The sequence below is a fragment of the Mya arenaria genome, chromosome 11, assembly GCF_026914265.1.
Source record: "Mya arenaria isolate MELC-2E11 chromosome 11, ASM2691426v1".
Lineage (NCBI taxonomy): Eukaryota > Metazoa > Mollusca > Bivalvia > Myida > Myidae > Mya > Mya arenaria.
This window is the reverse complement of record NC_069132.1, coordinates 41826595-41848624: the sequence shown is the minus strand read 5'-3', so window position 1 is coordinate 41848624 and position 22030 is coordinate 41826595. Positions and strand designations below refer to the sequence as shown.

The following is a 22030-nucleotide window of genomic DNA, read 5'->3' as shown; positions in this document are numbered from 1 at the left end:
AAATATGGTAACAATGGTAATATGAATTGAAATAAGTTTTATTCAGCTGCCTTCGTAATATGACTGATGGTATTCTGAGGTTGATTTAGATTTACGATATGTAGTTCTTGAGCCGTTTTCATAAAGCATCTAAGTGAAAATGTACAACTTTATAGTTAATTAATATTGTTTTTTAGGTTAAATTCAAAGCTACATACTACAGATTTTGACCTTTTTATTTATTTTCGTATCTCCGAATCAGTTTTGGCATCAATGCCTTCAATTCAGGCATTCAAGATAATACACAATAGAACTCAATTGTTTGGTAAACTGCTGAACTATTTTCGTAATGCGCTTAAGAACGCGTTGAGCCATAAAACATCAATGTTCGAACGTAAATATGAAAAACCGCATCTTCTCTTTTGTCGACAGTCTTATATCATTGGTTTCCAGACATTTACGCACATTGATTCGTTCCAAGACAAAAAAAAAAAAAAAAAAAAAAAGTTGTCAAAACAACCTATCTGTGAGAGTGCAGCTTAAATAAAAACATAGTTTTTTACACCAAAAAATGAAAATAAGCAAGACCTTGTATAAATGAATAAAGGCATATGCATAGATTTGATGAGAAATAGAGGGTATTACAAATATTCCTTGTTAAATATTTGAAAATGTCCACTTAGTTAATACTTAGATGCTTGATAAATACGGCTACTGGGTCTATGTTTCCGAACAATTTCAAACCAGGGACCTTGTTTACAGCCTGAAGACCAAGTCTAGACTCAGACTCTGAAAAGTACTTTAATAAAATTACAAAGAAACACCATTTCATTTTACAAGAATTAATGTAAATATTTGCACAATTTCAATGAGTTATAAATATTCAGCAAATTTCTTCATCAATAAAAAAAGATTTTCAATTTTACAACTTGAACCTGAACTCTTACTTTAGACCGCTGGTAATCTTGGCCCCTGGTTAAATGAAAATTAAGAATCAGAACTTTTCAGAGATGCTGAAAATTATCTTATAAACTGCCATTTTAAAGGGTAACTTAAAAGTGTGAATGTACATATGAAATATATATATATATATATATATATTATATACAGTGACAACACGTTAAGAATTTGAGGTATACAATTTCTAAGGCTGAGCTAAAATTCTTTGTGAACATTACTATAGCCCGGGAAAGGAGCTATGCGCATGCGCAATTTGATCTTTAAATCAGCAAAATATACAAAATAAAATTATTTTCAATTAAAATACAGTTTTAATTTAACATGTACATGTATGTAAACTGTTATGTTATTGATGTTAAATAATTTGTTCAAAATGCCTTGAACTTTATGAAAAAAGAGGATATAACAAAATAAAAACAATTAAATCGGTACTTTTGTTCAGACATGAACCTCAATTCTAGCTGCTTTTCGACAAACAAGTGATTAAATGGTATGCATAAATACATAAAATAACAACAAATAAAAACAACTAAATTATATTCGAGACAATGTTCGGCCACAAATTCTTTAAGCGATCTCGTCTAAGACATCAAAACAATTATAGCTGTTTTGTTTGACGAATACCAAACAAGTCAACTGCCACAGCCTCTCTGGTACCCTACGCATATTCCTTGTAAATGCTGTCAATTTCTTTTAATATACCACACATGTAGGTAATGTCTGGCCTATCTGCCGGATTGAGGCTTAGCGCCCTTTTCTGTGTTACACTAACAGTGTGGTCAATCCGGACATCAGAGGGACCCTTGGGTGTGACGCCCTTGGCCCCAACTTCTTGGAGCAAGGTTTTGTACGACATGTCGAAGTATGGCTCCTCGTCATATAACACTTCATGGAGTAGAAGCGCGAGCGACCAGATATCCGCTTTCATCATATCCGGTATCTTCAGGATTTCCCCAGAAAGGACTTCCGGTGCGGAGTATCTCGGAATCGCAGACTTGTGAGTTATTTTGGCGCCAGCTGCTGATGACGTTGTATCAACGTTAATTTTAACTTGGCGGAGTCCGAAGTCGGACAGTTTTGCAACGCATTCTTTGCCTTTCTTGTAATTTAGAAGCACGTTTTTCGGTTTTAGGTCTGCATGGGGCATATCTTTTGAATGCAGATATTTCATACCTTCACACATCTGTTGAATTATTTGCAAGCGTTCTTTGTTGTTGAAGTCAATATCGTGCCTCAGATGTAAAGCGTCATACAACGTCATCGACATGTACTCCATGACTATACAAATGTCCGGTCTCTCATCACAGTACCCCATGTACCGGACAATATTTGGGTGTGATGTACCACAAATGAGATCCATTTCTTTACTGAAGTCTTTAAGTCTTTTGTTTGTCATTTTCTCACGAAGTTTCTTTATTGCCAGTACACTGCCCATCCATTCTCCAAAGAATACATCGCCAAAGTTGCCCTCACCGATTTGACTTCGCAAATCAAGCTCCTTATATGGGAGACGCCCCTTAAAGAAGGACATCCCTGTAAGGTTCTGATTTTCGAATGATTTCTTGCTTTTTAGCCAATCAAGCTCCTCCTTTTGCCGGTTAATTCTGTACAGAGCCTGTTCAAACGCGACCTTGTATGTATCCTCAGAGATCCCCGGAATATCCACACGGATATCTCGGTTGCTGCTAAATGAATCCATCTGGAGGACAAAATAATAGAGAAATAAAAAACGTTCTAGTTAAAGCAAACAATTTAATACATGTATTTTGCTGGACATGTAGTTTATATGATAGCTTAAGTATACATTTTCTCGCACAATGGTTGAAAATGTTTCATTATCCTCGCCAGGATAGGCAAATATACCATGGGCGTAGCTAGCCCTTTATTCATGTACATTAGTAACTGTGCTGGGGGGATGCTTCCTCGGAAAACAATGGTCAATCTGATGCATTCTGGGCGTTCGAAGGGCTTTATTTAGTACTGGAAAATGGACAGTTTTAGGATCATGTAATTCAGAACGCATGCTGCAACATTAGCTGATTTTTTAAACCTTTTGACAGAATCATGCGGGTTCAGTCGCGTACTCGCTTCTAGGCAGCTGAGCGCCTGTAAACCATCACTGAGCGAATGCCGACGGTCGTCTTTTGAAGGATTTAACTGTCCCATAACTAAGCCAGAGTTACGTGACTTGCTATGCATGGTCGATGAATCACGTGACAGCACGTGTTCAGAGTTTCATACTATTATATTTTACGCCGCATGCCTCTATCAGGTATCGTCTGATCTACTTTTTGCATGTACATGTAATGTCAAAATAATCACCTGCACTTTCATTTGAGAAAGGGTCGAGGTTAAAACTTTTGCACGACGCCGACGACAACGAAACGACGCCATGTCTTGACAAAACCTTGATCTTTGTTTTGAAGATCAGACGACCAGCATTGACAAAGTCAGCAGCAGAAGAAGCAAAAAGCAACAACAACAACAACATTAACACCAACGGTACCAGCATTGGCAGTCAGCAGCAGAAGAAGCAAATAGCAGCAACAACTACGACATTAACACCAACGGCACAAGCGTTGGCAAAGTCAGCAGCAGAAGTAGCAAATAGAAACAACAACAACAACAACATTGACACCAACGGTACCAGCATTGTCAAAGTTGTCAGAAGAAGCAAATAGCAACAAAATCTGCAACAACAAAAACAACAGTAACAACACCGTCAACAGCAACGTAAGCAGCAGTGGAAAAGTCAGCTGCAGAAAGAGCACATAGCAACAACAACAACAACAACAACAACAACATTGAATTACATCAACAGCAACGGAAGAAGCAGAGGCAAAGTCAGCAGCAGAAAAATCAAATAGCAACAACAACAACAACAGTAACAACAGCAACAACATTCAACAACATCAACGTAAGTAGCATTGTAAAAGTCAGCAGCAGAAGAAGCAAATAGCAACAACAACAACAACAACGTAAGTAACATTGGAAAAGTCCGCAGCTGAAGAAGCACAAAGCAACAACAATAACAACAAACACAACAAGATCAACAACAATAACAGCAGCAACAATAACATCAACAGCAACGTAAGCAGCAGGGGAAGAGTCAGCATCAGAAAAGCACATATCAACAACAATTACAACAACCACAACAACATCATCAAAAACAACAACAACAACAACAACAAAAAGCAAGTAGCAGCAACAACGACAACAAAACAACAGCAACAACAACATCAACAGCAACAGAAGCAGCAGGGAAAAAGTCAAAAGCAAAAGAAGCTAAAAGCAACTAGAACTACAGCAACAACAACATCACCAACAACGGAAGCAGCAAAGGCAAAGTCAAAAGCAGAAGAAGCAAGTAGCAGCAACAACGACAACAATACAACATCACCAACAACGGAAGCAGCAAAGGCAAAGTCAAAAGCAGAAGAAGCAAGTAGCAGCAACAACGACAACAATACAACAGCAACAACAACATCAACCGTTACGGAAGCAGCAGTTGCAAAGTCAAAAGTAGAAGAAGCAGATAGCAAAAACCACAACAACAAAAAACATCATCAGCAACAGGGACAACAGCATCAACAGCAACGGAAGAAGCATTGGAAAAGTCAGCAGCATAGGAAGCAAATAGCAACAACATCTTCAACTACAACAATAACAACAACTACAACTACAACAATAACAACAACAACAACCACATCAACAGCAACGGAGGTAGCAGTGGTAAAGTCAGCAGCAGAAGAAGCAAATAGTAACAACAACAGCTACAACAACATCAAAAGCAACGGAAGCAGCAGTAAAAAAGTCAAAAGCAGAAGAAGCAAATAGTAACAACAACAGCTACAACAACATCAAAAGCAACGGAAGCAGCAGTAAAAAAGTCAAAAGCAGAAGAAGCAAATAGTAACAACAACAGCTACAAAAATATTCAAAATCAACGGAAGCAGCAGTAAAAAAGTCAAAAGCAGAAGAAGCAAATAGTAACAACAACAGCTACAAAAACATCAAAATCAACGGAAGCAGCAGTAAAAAAGTCAAAAGCAGAAGAAGCAAATAGAAACAATAACACCACCAACAACAACAACCACAGAATCAACAGCAATTTAAGCAGCAGTGGAAAAGTCAGCAGCAGCAAAAGCAAATAGCAACAACAACAACAACAACAACAATCACAACAGCAACGGAAGCAGCAGTGGAAAAATCAGCAGCAGGAGATGCAAATAGCAACAACAACAGCAACAACAACATATGCAGCAACAACATCAACAGCAACGGAAGCAGCAGAAAGTCAGCAGCAGAAGAAGCAAATGGCAACACCAACAACAGCAGCAACAGGAACAACGACAGAAACGTAAGCAGCAGCATCGTCGGAACTTATTATTAGCCTATTTTGAAAGGATGTAGAAGCAGTAGTATATTTGCAATATGTTGTCATTAAACGTAATCAGCGTATATTTCGTATTTACTTTATATAAACACACTACTTTTCAATTTATGTTTACAAGGAAACAAAATTAGTCCGATCATTTTTCGAAAATGCACTTTAGTTTCATCCGTAAAGTGATCATTAAGAATTTCAAAGTGGAAATGAAGTGTTGTATTACGAAACGTATACAAATAATTGATGAAAACACTACAAAGAAAGAGGTTGTGTTCTAGCTCATATAAAGTGCACTTATATTTGAGTGTTAATGTAGGTCAACCCGGAATGTCCACATAAGTGTTCTTGAGTGCTTGAAATTTAAAATTTCATTAACAAACACACTTGACCTTAAGACGCAAGATGGTATTTCATCACGGTGCTGATATTTCAAAACTGGAATCAAAAAGCTTATATAACACCCGGGTCTGATCCAGGATTTGACGTTAGAGGGGGCGTAGCTTAGGGAGTCCCCCCCCCCAGAGAGAGTTAACAATTTCTAGTCCGAAATGGTGCATTTCTTAGCATTATTTATTACCCTTTTTATGTATATTTAAATACACAGTAAACTTCGACGATTTTATGCGGAGGGGGGCAGCCGGGTAAGCGCCCCTCCCCTGGATCCGTTGGTGAACAGACGAAAACGTATACATATCCTTTTAAATCACAAATAAACAATACTAACCTCATCACCGTTGAATATCTTTTCCATCATTTTAGGTATGGCCACAGTCTCAGTACTTTTGTTGGTTACAGGGACACTTCCCCTTGGTAGCCCGACGCGATTAAGCTTCCGGTTGATGGGGCTGTCCACATACTGTACGGCGGTGATCCTTCCTGTCTCGGCGCTGTACTGAGCGGATCCCAGCGGAAGTCCCACTCTGTTGAGCTTTCGGTTTTGCGGAGTGTCTTTGTATACATTGTATACAAGAGGTTTCGTTGGTACCACGTCGGGTTGTGTGCCCTTTCGCCCCTTGTCGTCATCTCGCGCGATAGTCCGGCCCACAACCTTCGCATCCGGTTCTCTTTTAATCCTCGCTCCATGCTCGAATTTCAAGTTTAAATCGGTGGTTGTTTTTGCAGGTGCACTTCGCTGCCCGGTCAGTTGTGCGGGGGCATTCCCCACGATCCGCGGACGCGGTGCCGGCGTTCTTCTTGCATCGAGTGACACGGTATGGGGTTTTCTGGTAAGGTTTTCAAGAGGCCGTCCATCTTTTCGGCCGTCCGTGTGCCCGCTTGCCTGTCTGCCCCAGTTGACATCACGATCACTACGTGACTTCTGATCCACGTGTTTACTGACAGGTTTCCTCGATGGCGTCTTCTTTTCTTTATCAGACATTTTCGTAAGAATTATAAATAATTAATTCAGACTTGACCCTCTCTCTTTGTATACTACTCCGCGTGTATCAAAACCAGAAATTTTACCACTACTTTCGATTTCAGAAAAAATGGTGAGTCATTTATTGAGTCGATATTTCCATCATGCGGAGTAAATAGCTAGATAATAACATTTAAACCGAAAGTAGAATTCTATGAAAGGGTTATATATAGCGTTTTCAAAAAAATGATTTTGTGGTTATATCTGACCTAAATTAACAAACTAATGGGTGGATTGTGAAATAACGTTTATGGGTTAATATTAAAGCTGCACTCTCACAGATTGACCGTTCTTACAACTTTTTTTTTATTTTTTGCATTGGAAAGAGCAAATATTTGCGTAAATATTTGCAAACGAATGATATAAGATTGCTGACAAAATATCAGATCCTAGATTTCCATATTTCCGTTCGAAAATTAATGTTTTATGGCTTAAACTAACGGTTTAAGAAAAAACATAAAACATCAATTTTTGAACTTAAATATAAAAATCTGCGATCTGTTTTTTTTTGTCAGCAGTCTTATATCACTGGTTTCTATGCAATTTCGCATAAATTGGCTTGTTCCAGGACAAATAATAAGTTGTCAAAACGTTTAATCTGTGAGAGTGCAGCTTTAGGATATCCAGTGACTAAGGATTTGTGTTGGCGACAATCCTCTTTATCTATTTATATAATTTCAAATTGAAATCTTTTACTTTTATGACCAAAGACCAAAACGCATCTTGCAATTACTCATTTGAACAAAACGTTTTCCAAGTGACAAGTCATTCATTTTTGAAAAGCGTTACTTAGGCTTTTTCGTTTTTAAAAATAACCTTTTGGATTTTTTGGGGGGTGGGGGGTTTAAAGTATTCACGGCGCCGACGCCCATACAAAGGTGGGGTTTTAAATTGGGAGAATCAAACCTTATATATAATATAATGTTAATAAATAGGAAGAAAATGAATATTGCCTTCATATTTTTACAAAAAGTGTACGCTGACTTTCTTCGTACGGCCATTAATGAGCCTCGTTCACGTGTAATACGCAGGGGCACACCCAGGAATTGACGCTTGCGGGGGCGTATTCTTTAGACTTGCGCCCCTCCCTCAGATTTTAGTTTCATTTGGTTTAAAGCTGCACTCTCACAGACTTACCGTTTTGACAACTTCTTTTATTTTTTGTCTATGAATAAGCCAATGTTGCCTCAATATCTGAAAACCATTGGTATCAGACTGCTGACAAATGTTCAGATAGCAGTTTGTCATACTAAAGTTCGAAAATTTATGATTTAAATATGAAAATAAGCGATCTGGTATTTTGTAAGCAGTTTTATATCACTGGTTGCCATGCATTTTTGCAAAAGCTGTGTCGTTCAAAGACAAAAGCAAAAAGTTGTCAAAACGTTCAATCTGTGGGCAGCTTTAAAGTGTTGTCATGGGGAACTGGGGGTATTCAACCAAGAAAAATGTAACACTTTGTAGTCCAAGTGGGCACACTGGGTGTATGTTATTACTTTTTTCTCCTATATTGAAATGAAAAGTACAATTTGACGATTTTAGGGAGGGGGAGAGGGTGCGCCGGATGCCCCCCCCCCCCGGATCCTTTTGTGATAGGGTTAGACATAGAACACATTTGTTTCATACTACTTTTAAGCTGTATGCTTATAACAATGATAAAACATTAAAGTGACACTCTTATTCAAAATCAATACATATACATGTATAAAAAACATCAATTATGACTGATAATAAGATTAACTGTGATCTACTTTCTTCCCATAAGGTAGAAATACCGTGTTGTATGCACATTTATTTCAAATTAAACTCGGTATCCTTCATAAGAACAATTGATTTTAACATTTATCAATTCTTTTTGGAATATTAAAACAATAGTATTAATTGTGGTAAATCTTATTTGGGGGTAAGAGTGCATCTTTAACAGTTTTAAAAATAACTTTATTGTCAGTTTAAACAGTATTTATTTCAAATTTACATATACAAGGTATTTTAACAACAGTACAAATAATAAGGATTGGAAAACAAGTCACTAAAAACTTATGTAAATTCCTTTCCTAAAAGGTTTTTAGTTCAATAAACTTATAATATTCAAATCCGATAAAGATGCTTAAAATGAGATGCGTGATATACTTAATAGTATACTGTTATCATTTCTAACACAAGTAGCTACATGTATATAATAGGTTTATCATCTTATGCACGATACACTGCCCCCGACACCGGACACTATCTGAACAGACCCGATCAAACATCAAATCTTTTTTAACTTGATATAAACCTCTGCACAGCGGCGTGGCGTTAGCGGCCTATTTTTTCTTTATTTCAAAGCAATTGGTCATGCGTTGTTTTGGAAAACAATGATAAATCAATGTTTTTATTCATAAAAAATAGGCCGCCAACTTCACGCCGCTAGGCCGCTAGGCGCTAACTTCACGCCGCTAGGCCGCTAACTTCACGTACTTACCTTTGCACACACAGGAATATGTCCTTTTTTTGTTTCAAAGTTAAGCGATCGTCACCGAAAAATTATATTATGAAAGGTTGGTGCACAGGAAAGGTCTTGAAACATCGCTGTCTCTGGCCGGAGTATAAAGGGCATATCATGAGGAAATGGGAAGCGTCTTCAATTGCGGTGCATGTACATACAAGAGAGTCAATGATATTTTTCCGTGAAGATCATGGTTAAGCGAACTACACCCAAGTCACCAAACAACTTTATTGTTAACAAGTATTTGAATCTAAAACAGAACTTACCTGATTTTGCCGAAAGACGTTAAGAACGCTCTGAGAAATAGATTTTTTTTATACTTAGATTCATAAAAACCGTTTTAATGAGGTTTAGCGTTTGAGTAGCTGTTTGGTATTTGTTCATAAAAGTAAGTTAGGCCTAAAAATGTGTTTGTTGTCCAAAATTTCTCGGTAGGGTAAGTAGAGATTTTTATTATACCCAAATGAAATGTAAATAAAATAAAACACGACCCAACCTAATAAAAGCCCTCGTATTTTATTTTTTATAGCTACGCGGCCACAAATTTCCCCGTTAAAAAAATAAGCCCTAAAATATCGTAAATATGTTTTATCTGTACACGTATCCCTTGTTTTTGTTTTTATATAAACGACAAATGAGAAGAACATGATATGAATTAAATTAAAAAAAAATCATCATCATTCTACTTTGCGCCTTTAATGGTGTAAATCACCGATAAACGTAATATATCTGACATCGGTTCTAACCATTACTATGTACTCCAAATTTCCCAATACTACACACCATTACTGAGTCACATTTCCGATTACAACCCACTAGTACTGAGTACTCCAAATTTCCCAATACTACCCACCAGTATTGAGTGCTCCACATTTCCCAATACTACCCACCAGTACTAAGTGGTCCACATTTCCCAATACTACCCACCAGTATTGTGTGCTCCACAATTCCCAATACTACCCACCAGTATTGTGTGCTCCACATAACCCAATACTACCAACCAATACTGAGAGTTCAACGCTTCCAAATAATACCCACCAGTACTGAGTGCTCCACATTTCCCAATACTACCCACCAGTACTGTGTGCTCCACAATTCCCAATACTACCAACAAGTACTGAGTGCTCAACGCATCCCAATACTACCAACCAGTACTGAGTGCTCCACATTTCCCAATACTACCCACCAGTACTGAGTGTTCAACGCTTCCCAATACTACCAACCAGAACTGAGTGTTAAACGCTTCCCAATACTACCCACCAGTACTGAGTGCTCCACATTTCCCAATACTACCCACCAGTACTGTGTGTTCCACATTTCCCAATACTACCCACCAGTACTGTGTGCTCCACATTTCCCAATACTACCCACCAGTACTGAGTGCTCCACAATTCCCAATACTACCCACAAGTACTGAGTGCTCAACGCATCCCAATACTACCAACCAGTACTGAGTGCTCCACATTTCCCAATACTACCCACCAGTACTGAGTGTTCAAAGCTTCCCAATACTACCAACCAGAACTGAGTGTTAAACGCTTCCCAATACTACCCACCAGTACTGAGTGCTCCACATTTCCCAATACTACCCACCAGTACTGTGTGCTCCACATTTCCCAATACTACCCACCAGTACTGTGTGCTCCACATTTCACAATACTATCCACCAGTACTGTGTGCTCCACATTTCCCAATACTACCCACCAGTACTGAGTGTTCAACGCTTCCCCGATACTACCCACCAGTACTGAGTGCTCCACATTTCCTAATAATAACCACCAGTTCTAAGTGCTCCACATTTCCCAATACTACCCACCGATACTAAGAGCTCCACATTTCCCAATACTACCCACCAGTACAGTGTTCCACATTTCCCAATATTACCCACCAGTACTGAGTGTTCCACATTTCTCAATACTACCCACCAGTACTGAGTGTTCAACGCTTCCCTATACTACCCACCAGTACTGAGTGCTCCACATTTCCCAATACTATCCACCAGTACTGAGTGCTCAACACTTCCCCGATACTACCCACCAGTACTGAGTGCTCAACGCTTCCCCGATACTACCCACCAGTACTGAGAGCTCAACCCTTCACAACACTACCCACCAGTACTGAGTGCTCAACGCTTCCCCGATACTACCCACCAGTACTGAGAGCTCAACCCTTCACAATACTACCCACCAGTACTGAGTGCTCCACATTTCCCAATATTACCCACCAGTACCGAGTGCTCCACATTTCCCAATACTACCCACCAGTACTGAGTGTTCAACGCTTCCCCGATACTACCCACCAGTACTGAGTGCTCAACGCTTCCCCGATACTACTCACCAGTACTGAGTGTTCAACGCTTCCCCGATACTACCCACCAGTACTGAGTGTTCAACGCTTCCCCGATACTACCCACCAGTACTGAGTGTTCAACGCTTCCCCGATACTACTCACCAGTACTGAGTGTTCAACGCTTCCCCGATACTACCCACCAGTACTGAGAGCTCAATCCTTCACAATACTACCCACCAGTACTGAGTGCTCAACGCTTCCCCGATACTACCCACCAGTACTGAGTGCTCAACGCTTCCCCGATACTACCCACCAGTACTGAGTGCTCAACGCTTCCCCGATACTACCCACCAGTACTGAGTGCTCAACGCTTCCCCGATACTACCCACCAGTACTGAGTGCTCAACGCTTCCCCGATACTACCCACCAGTACTGAGTGCTCAACGCTTCCCCGATACTACCCACCAGTACTGAGTGCTCAACGCTTCCCCGATACTACCCACCAGTACTGAGTGCTACCTAGTAATTATGGGAATGTTACCCTAAACACACATTTAATGAGGTCTTAAAAGTATAATGCAGTACATTCAATTACAAAGTATTAAAAGTGACACTTTTATTCAAAATCAATCCATACACATGTTTTACAAACATAAAATTTGAGTGATAAACCTTTAAAGAATTACTAAATAATACATATATGGAAAATATTAAGTACTGATAACAAGATTGTAACCGTGTATTTAATAGCTGAAAACGCAAAAATATTAAATGATTGGTGAATACTAAAATATTCACTGTGATCTTCTATCAAGTAATAAGGTAGAAATACCGTGTTGTCTGCACCTTTTTTCAAATCTTTAACAAAACAATCTAACAAAGCATCTTAAGACAACAAAACAATCATTAACAATAAGAATAAAAGCAATAAAAGCCATAATAATGGCACATACATGTACAATGACAACGCTTTCAACAAAATATCATTAACCAATCTAAAAGGTGTACTCTCATATTAAGCGTTTTGACAACTTTACTTTTATTTTCTGTCTTGGGGTGAACCAATTTTTGCTTTATTGTCTGGACACAAGTGATATAAGACTGCTGTCAAAAGATCAGGTCCCAATATCACGAAAATACTTCACGTCACGTCAAATCTCAAACTCAATCTCAACTCATTTTACCATATAACATCAAAATTTAAAAAATATATATGCTTTTACACATTTTTAAAACACATTCTATCACTGAATATGTTGATTAAAACCTTTAGTCCAGATTCCAGTGGAAACATATTATATAACCAACACTGTACTGGAGTACAATTCATTGCCTTTTAACAATTACTCAACTATATTTTTTGCTCAAGAATAAGTTTTAAAATATTGTCAAAATCTCTCAATAACAGACTCAATGAGAAAACACGTTTTCAAAAGTATACAAACATTCATGAGTTTGAAAAATACTCTGCTTTTAAGTGGTAAAATGAGTTGAGTCTGAGATTTGACTTAAGTATTTTCGTGATATTCGGGCCAGATCGCATTTATTTTTATATTTAGTTTGAGAATTGATATTTTATGGTTGAAAGCTATACTAACGCATTAAGAAATGTGAAATGTTCGGCAGTTTCCTCAAACATTGAGATCTGTTCTATTTTGAGTTATCTTATATGACTGAATTGAAGGCATTGATACCAAGAGCAGCTGATTTTGAGACAAAGCTTAAACAAAATGTCAAAACTGTCAATCTGTGGGAGTGCAGCTTTAACAAAGCATCCAACCTTCATTCAGGAAGATGAATACCCGTTAATAAAAAGGAAATAAAAGAAATACTTCCTTAAACGAAATGTAAGAGCATGTGCAATAAATCGTCAATATAATTGAATGGATTCTGCTTCACACATTTGCCAATAAAAGAGTTTCGGGCCATTAAATTCATGCAATTTCAATGATATTCCTAATTTCGTTCAACACGCCCGCATACATGTATACTAATTGTCTGTTAAAGTGACTCGCTCATGGTTTGTAAAATGCACTTTTTTAAATTACGAAGTGTGGCAATTCATAAGGAGTGTTAAAACAAAAATACCAAAAGCTGGAACCCTTCAGCGAATGTTGATATTTGCTCAAATATCGTCTTTGAAGACCACAATTTTCATAAGCGTTTATAACGCGATTGAGAATTAATTACGGATGTGGTGTTGCGTGATTGGTTCATTGACATTATAACGTGATGTTATCAGTGTATCCTTAACAGGTCAACATATCCACCACTTTTGATAAAAGCCCGGTGGCCGTCTTTATTTACATTTCAAACAAGATACATTTTTTTAAATCATTTAAAAAATATTTTAAACTATATAATATTCGATTAAGATAATAAATCGAGAGTATATACCCATATTAATTTATATTTCTTAAATCGAAAATGCGTCTTTCAAAAAAGTCTCGCAGTCTTTAACACAATGTTAGATCAACGTTAACATAACGTTGTCCCATCAATAAAACATCATTATCATTCTAATTCTAGCAAACCATTAAAAGATGCTTGCCTTTAATTATTCATTCAATTATAATATTCATAACATATAGTGGAATTAGTGATAATAAGTGGAAAATATTAACGCTTAAATTGAGACACTTTCGATGACACAACGTTGTGACAACATTATTTGACGCCTTATCATAACACAACTTTCACACAATGTTATATTAACGTTTTATATTTGCTTATAACGGGCATGAGACCGGAAGATGAACCGATGACGGCTCTGCATACTGCCTGTTCAGGCGGTACATGACCTGCTCAAACGGCTCCAGGTAACCGAGACCGGATATACAGGAGCCGAAGTAACCGAGACCGTATATACAGGAGCCGAAGTCGTCATTGGGAACAGGAAGTTCCAGATACTGAATTTAAATATTTCAAGTTTTATTGTTTTTATGCTAATGAACCTTTATATTAATAAAGCCCCGTAATGAAAACTAACAATAAATTATTATAATTACGCATATGCGATTATTCCGAATAAACTTTCTAACTGTATGGTAAAGTCTTATTGTTAAATCACTTAATGAATATGTACCATTAAGAACATATAAAAAATGTGCTATTCAAAAGCAAAATTCAACCTCTGTCACCAACAAGAGAGATATTTGTATACCTTTAGATGATCTAAGGTCGGTTTCCGATCCATCCTTTCAAGCTGTCTGTTTATCTGCAACAAGGCCTCCAAATCACTGTTCTCTGATTTTCCGGAGCAGAAGTCGTCATTGATACCACAATAGCCCTCAAATTGATAAAACATTTTTACAAATACGCGATTCTAGGGAGTTCAGAACGTTACGTCATTTATGTAATCGGTGCCGATTTTCGTCATATATTGGTGTACTTTAAATTCGATTTTTAATATCAAAGATCATAAGTTATTGAATATATTTAGATTCCCTGTCAAGTTCAATTCATGTTCTCCCTTTATAAAGAAAAAACCCCAACAACACTAACAATTTAATTGGCGTATGCTCCGCTAACTCGCACACCCGGTCACGATTTTTATCTTGATTTAGATACTAAAGATTTATTATAATAACCAATTTTCCGACGGTGTTCTCCCCTATTAATTCTTATTTTTGACCAATCGAATGAAAACGAATATTCATACCTCGATTTTGACAGTTGAACAAATTCTAAATTAACTTTAACCATGCGTGATCCGATCTTATTCTAACATGTAACATTCTTATTGAACATGTAACATTAAGATCATATTACAAAAAGTGCTATTGAAACTCCATTTTCCACTCCCGCCAACGAAAACGCTATTTGTATACCTCTTCTCCATTCAGCTGTTGCTCCCGCCCCTGATGCATGCCAGTGGAGTTGTCGTACTTCCTAGACACCGGGAGGCTCCCTCTTGGTTTCCCCACCCTGCCCAACTTCCGATTCTGTGGGTTGTCCACGTAATACTCCTTTGTGATTTCTCCCGTGTCCTTGTGGTACACGGCCGTTCCAACGATCTTACCAGCGCGACCCAGCTTCCGGTTCATGTAGTTATCCACGTACACCTTAGGGCTCCGGAATTGTGCGTCTACAGTGATACATGTTTGCATTTTCAAATTGACATGGGTCTATGGATAAATTAAATATGGTAAGTAAAGTAAAGTCTTATTAACAAATCATTAACCGTTTTGATGTCTGAAGAAAATCGATGTATAACATGTTGTTAAAGAAAAAAAATATGCATATCATCAAGTCGGCGAAAAGTGAAGAACAATATGCATGTAGATCACCAAAACAAAGTTGTTATTTACTTCAATGATAACATGTTAGGTAAATATATGTTCGAAAGACATTCTTATTGATAGTACTGTTACAATTGTAGTTGTTTTTGTAAACACACTTTACTCTTATGAGTAAATAGAACGGAGACAAAAAGACTAAACATTATGAGGCTTTATAAACAAACAATTAAGCTTAATATTCGTTTTCAAAACGCCATTTTTAGCTGCTCGCCAAGGGAGATTACTGCGTAGGAGGTTAAGAAACATATAGGAAACTGTTATAGTACCGTGTTACCTTCATCTATTCGGGGAAAAGTTGGTATTTAAAATCAATATTCAGGGCCGTTATAATTAAAGACTTCGTTAACAATTAAAGTAAAGATTCCTATATAACACACTGTACTTCATATTTTAGATTTTTGTAAAACACACTTTACTTCACATTGTATCGTGCAACGAGGAAGATATCAAAAGCATTCTTCTGCAATTTATGCACTTGTCCCTAAGTTGGAGATATATTTTGGACAATATCAAATCGTCACCTTAGTGCAAGAACTCAATATCTGCTTCTATATCTATATGCAGTTATTGAGTTATTGCACTAAGGTGACGAAATATAGCCCGATAATCTACACATGGTACCAGTCTAGGTATTGCCTTGAATGTACTGTATTCAATCTTCAGTCTCTCTTTAAAATTAATAGATTGATATTACTTTTGCAGTTTTAGTTGTTGTTTTTTGTGTGACCAAATCTTATACTAGTTTTCTGCTGTTGCCTGAATGTAAGTTCTGTTAAATTGCAATTTGTTCTACGCTGTTTATTAGACTTTCACATATTGGTTGTGACAACTTCATTATTTTTTGTCTTTGAATCAACCATATTATGTACAATTGTCTAGACAACAGTGATGTACGACTAGTGAAAGAGATCAGATCGCGATTTTTTTTTTCATATTTAGTTCGAAAATTTAAATATTATCTATTATTGAATCATCTTAATATATGACTGAATTGAAGGCATTGCTTATATAACCGCATTCTGATTTACCGGATAATAAGTTGTCATCGATATCATGACTGCCCGCAAATGCCACCGACTGCAAATAAAATTCACGTTTTAAGTTATTTTTATTGAACTATATTTAAGACACGTAGGGAAAACTGATGAAACATTATTTTTATAAATACACGTATGCGATATTCTAAATTAACTTTATTAGGCTTATAATTGTATATTATAATCTTATTTTTTCAGCATTGAATTTGTAACATTAAGACCATATCAACAATTTATTATTCAATTTCAACCCCAGCAACGAAAAATCTTTTTGTGTACCTTTTTTTGGGGTGTCGTTTTAAACTCTTCCTCTTTTTTCTGTCTGTTCAGATGGTACATGGCCTGATCAAACGGCTCTTGGTCATCGCACTCTGTTCTACAGGTGAAGAAGTCGTCATCATATCTATCAGGACAACACTCATTTCCCACCAACTGAAAAAAAAGAAATCCACGTTTTCAATAATAATACCTATTTAACTAGTATAACAAAGAACCGCTGGGAAAACTGAAAAGGCATTTCTATAAGCACGTAAATGGGATATTCTGAATTAACTTCAAACTTGTATGGTCAAATATTAGTTTAACCTTACTAAATGCACATAAAACATTAAGACCGTATTAAAAAAATGTTATTCAAACTAGTAAACTCTCTTTAACGAAAAACCTATTTGTGTACCTCTTCTCCATTTAGAAGTTTGTTCAGTATCTCGACGATGCCGCACTTCGTTGGCGCCGGGCGCCACCCATTGCCCTTTGGAAGTCCAGCCCGATTGCCCTTTGGAAGTCCAGCCCGATCTAAAGTCTGGCTTTTGTTGTACGAATTATCAACATACGTTTTGGCCCTGGATGACCCTGAATACCCGCTATAATCACCACCGTCATAGCTGAGTCCGCCACCACCTCCGCCACCACCACCGCTCCTGGAAATAACCATACTGCCAACAGGCAAACCCACTCGTCCGACACTTCGGTTATACGAATTATCAACATACACTTTGGTGGATGACCCTGAATAGCCGCTATAATCACCACCGCCATAGCTATATCCGCTTCCACCTCCACTGCTGAATCCGCCACCACCTCCGCCACCGCCTCCGCCGCCGCTCCTGGAAATAACCATACTGCCAACAGGCATACCCACTCGTCCGACACTTCGGTTGTACGAATTATCAACATACGCTTTGGTGGATGACCCCGAAAAGCCGCTATAATCACCACCGCCATAGCTGAGTCCGCCACCACCCCCGCCACCGCCTCCGACGCCTCCGCTCCTGGAAATAACCATACTGCCAACAGGCATCCCAACGCGCCCAACGCTGCGGTTATATGCGTTGTCCACGTACGAACGAGGCATGATGCTTTCTGAAGAAAAAAATCATTAAACGTTAAAAGCTACAGTGTTATGACAAAACCTTAATTAAACTTTATTTAATTGTACCTAAAACACCGTTCGGGCACTCGTAAAGTATAACTGTTAATGCTCACTCTGTTGTTTAAATAATTTGCGATCGTACAGAAAATTATAGTCCATATAACTTAGGGTTTCAACACAAAAACATGGACAGTGCTACTATGTTTAATCAATAAAAACCGACCACCCCCACCCCACCTCTGATAATTTAGGCATATATTTCACCTGAATGCAACATTTTTCGACAAACAATTAAAGTTAGCCAAACAGCTCCTAGTGAAGGACCCCATCCACCCACCACCCGCCCCACAAGAAGTAAAAATTTAAAAAAGCAGTGTTCTCCCTTTTAGGCCTCTCCTAATACAATATTTTACTTCTTCATTCAGAAAAAAAGAAGAAGTAAATAGTTTCTAATTTACCAGTTTCTTCGTAAGCGATCGTAATTTATATAACTTATGCACCGGCAGTGATTTTTTTTCGTGAAATTTACCGCCGAATAACGGCTGTTTCCCCTCGCCGAAAATCGTCCAATTTTCCCCAAAAATAGTCATATTTTCCCCAAAAAGGGTAATCAATTCCCCTCAGAATTGAATAAAAAATATTGAATTGTATTGTCAGGGGTTTTTTTTCGGCAATAATTATAGCCGTCATGTTCCTAATGGCAAAAAGTATCTTTTCTAAAACTTTAAAAGAAAAAAAAGCATAAAAGACGATGAAAATATAAACAAAACAGTTATTTCCCCTATATGCAAAAGTCTATCCACAGAGACATACAACGATGTAATATCCGCGTCATGGTGAAAGGTGGATTTTCATTGGTTGAACTATATTTTTTTATCCAATCAGAGAGCAAGTAACAAATTTAGAGTTAAAAACATTGTGTAAAAAACATGTGTCATTGTCAACAAAAGGATCAATAATTTAAATGTGACAGTCCATTATCCAGTGCAGGAGGGGATTAAAATAACTAATAGACAATGCTGTTCTTTGTCATGCCTCACCTACATGTTTACATACATGACATTGACCTTCATTGCCATTATCGGAAAATGACAGAACTGAGGAATGAAACTTAAAGTAGACAACTTGGTGAAATGCCAAAGTATTTATTCATTATAATGATGGTGTATTTACTTTTTGATGAATGACGAAATAAACATGTTTATGAAATTTTACAAAATTCATTCATTTGTTTTTTTTATCAATTACAAACAAGTCTGACTATTTGGAAATTGGAATAAATTAAAAATATTGATATATTAATTCCATTCTCTCTATGAGTCTGAAAGTCATCATTTTTAATAGACAGGATATTTTGTATCCAATTTAAGAGGAAGATAAGCCTATTAAATTGTCTTTGAATTATTTAAGAACATGTTAATCAAACAATTGACTAATTCGTCTAATGACACTGATCAATTTGTTTACGATTTTCGACGTTTTGACTTCAACTTTACGGAAAACAATAACATATAATATGTGATAGCATTACCTTAGAGCAAAATGTAACATTCAACTTAAAAGTTTAATCATAAATATGTCACATATATTGCAATTTGTTTGGTGAAAAAGTGATAAGGTTAAATAGGGATCATTTGGCACAAAACTCATGTTCTACATGTTTTGATGATAGTAACTGTCATTAAAACAGTTGAAACAGTTGTCTTTGTTACTGGTTATTTTAAATGACCATTTTAATGTCCACGCCCGGGGGTATACCGGGGATAGCTGGGGAAAAGAGCCGTGTTTTTACTTTCCAGGTGCCCCCGCAGGGCCGGGTGACCGGGGTGGTTTTGTCATAGCGCCAAATTTAGCGGAGGTTGGGCCTTATATAGAGCTATGGGGTGCGGGGGCATTTGGCCGGGGTTTAACCATCAGTTTGTCCCCGCAGGGCGGGGATTTTACCCGGGGTTGGCTGGACATAAAGTCAAAGTCCCGGCTATTCCCCGGATCTGGGGGGCCGTGGTTACAATTGACTGGTGCATTATTTTGCTCACTACTCGGTTAAATTGATATATTTATCTAGAGTCTTACAATGAAACAAACAATAATCTACTATAGAAATGAAAGATTGACAGTTTATTATAGATAGGCAGTGTTACAAACAAGGTATGCAAAAGAAATAATAAAATACTCTAGTATGTTGATTATATTAAACAAGTTTTATCTTACCAGGGTCCAGTAGAGTAAATGTAATACACAATGTTGCGCAATGGCTTTGTGTGTGCGTGTAAAAAAGACTCACTGGAATTCATCGACCTTTTTCAGAAAATGGTTTAACTTTCGCTATTACTTCTACGAGTACAAACGCGTCAGGTATCAGTCTAAATAAACTATTTATTTACTGTGGCACTAATGGTTGCTTTTACAAAAATATCCTTTTCACCCAAATCACATAATACCGATAATTTCCAATAACAATAAACAAGGAATGTTTAAACATACAACTTGCTGTTTATGAATGTTACTCACAAGAGTTGTACGACCTTTTTCTGAAAATGGTTTATCTGTCGCTATTTCTTCTACGAGTACACAAGGTAACTCTATACTCGCGCTTCGGCTCGCCACATCTCATTAATTCTCTTTTACCACAATCATAACAGTGCCGTAGCCAGACTTAAAAATACACCGAGGCAGAACGGTCTATGGGGGTCCGGGGGCATACCCCCCACCCCACCCCGGAATAATTTATCTGCAAGAAGCGATTACCTGCCTTCTGGAGAATCTTTGGTCGATGGTTTGTGTACATTGAGGCAAATGAAGTAAGTCGAAAAAAGTAATTTTAGGGCTATAGAAACTGTTATATGCCTCAGTGAAGCTACGGCACTGCATAAGCAAAGGTAAGATATCGGTCGCGACGTACATTAAAATGATTTATGATTTAACACAAGTTTAAATTCAAAACGTTGCCGCGTAGAAACTTTCCATTTTGTTTATAACGTCCAGTTCTTGCAATCATGCCAGAGCCTTTGTAAATTAATACAGACTTATATATTTGAAACCCTTTCTGGAATTTGTTGTCAAGTTGTTTTTACTTCAGTTAACTTAAATGGCAGTGACATCCGAAGTACAGTATCGTTGAGTGCAATCAATATATACCTAAGTTTATTACTGTAGGTTTATACATACAGTATTTATTCTACATCACACGTGTTAGCGGTTAACGACTAAGGATTCAAACCGGCGACCCAGGTTCGATTCTTCTTATCGGCATGATATAATTTTTTGTAAAAGGTTTATCTTATATCAGTTAATGCTATTTTTTTAATTCGATTGATCTGCCAAACATCATTGACAGCGACAGCAAATGTTAATTCCATGTCATAATATGTTTAATAAAATGCATTTCAAAAAAGTTTTATATGTTGAAAATAAGTTGTGCCCTCCCATTTAGAAAGTCCTGGATCCGCCACTGAGTATACTTTTATCGAGGCCCCAATCAATATAAACAAGTAGTGTATTTAGCCTTACTCGTCCGACTCACAAAAATATCTGCGAACCGATTTTGTTTAGCTTATCCGCTGGGTATTTTTTCTTTCAGCTAAATAATCTTATTTTCGTAGGGTTTAAAAATACCTGACCGTAGTACTGTACCATCAAAATATGCTTCTTGTATTAGGCTTAACAAACTATTTATTATTGTGGCACTTATGGTTGCTTTTACAAAAATAATCTTTTTCATTCACCATCACATAATACCAATAATGTCCAATAACAAAATACAACGTACGATTAAACATATTACTAGCTCAGTTCAC

At 37.4% G+C, this 22030-nt stretch overlaps 2 protein-coding genes across 2 annotated transcripts; both read right to left on the bottom strand.

The window, feature by feature from the left end:
- Positions 1 to 22: 22 nt before the first annotated feature.
- LOC128209265 (uncharacterized) lies at positions 23 to 6843 on the bottom strand. The gene is made up of 2 exons (XM_052913221.1): positions 6054 to 6843; positions 23 to 2638 (listed from the first exon to the last, which is right to left on the bottom strand). Exons 1-2 carry the CDS (start codon positions 6705 to 6707, stop codon positions 1598 to 1600), a joined length of 1695 nt encoding a protein of 564 aa, XP_052769181.1. The 5' UTR covers positions 6708 to 6843; the 3' UTR covers positions 23 to 1597.
- Positions 6844 to 12114: 5271 nt separating this feature from the next.
- Positions 12115 to 20778, bottom strand: LOC128207180 (uncharacterized). Its single transcript, XM_052909962.1, has 7 exons — positions 20445 to 20778; positions 17538 to 18223; positions 17141 to 17293; positions 16853 to 16901; positions 15354 to 15610; positions 14687 to 14812; positions 12115 to 14432 (listed from the first exon to the last, which is right to left on the bottom strand). Exons 2-7 carry the CDS (start codon positions 18213 to 18215, stop codon positions 14253 to 14255), a joined length of 1443 nt encoding a protein of 480 aa, XP_052765922.1. The 5' UTR covers positions 18216 to 18223; positions 20445 to 20778; the 3' UTR covers positions 12115 to 14252.
- Positions 20779 to 22030: the final 1252 nt, after the last annotated feature.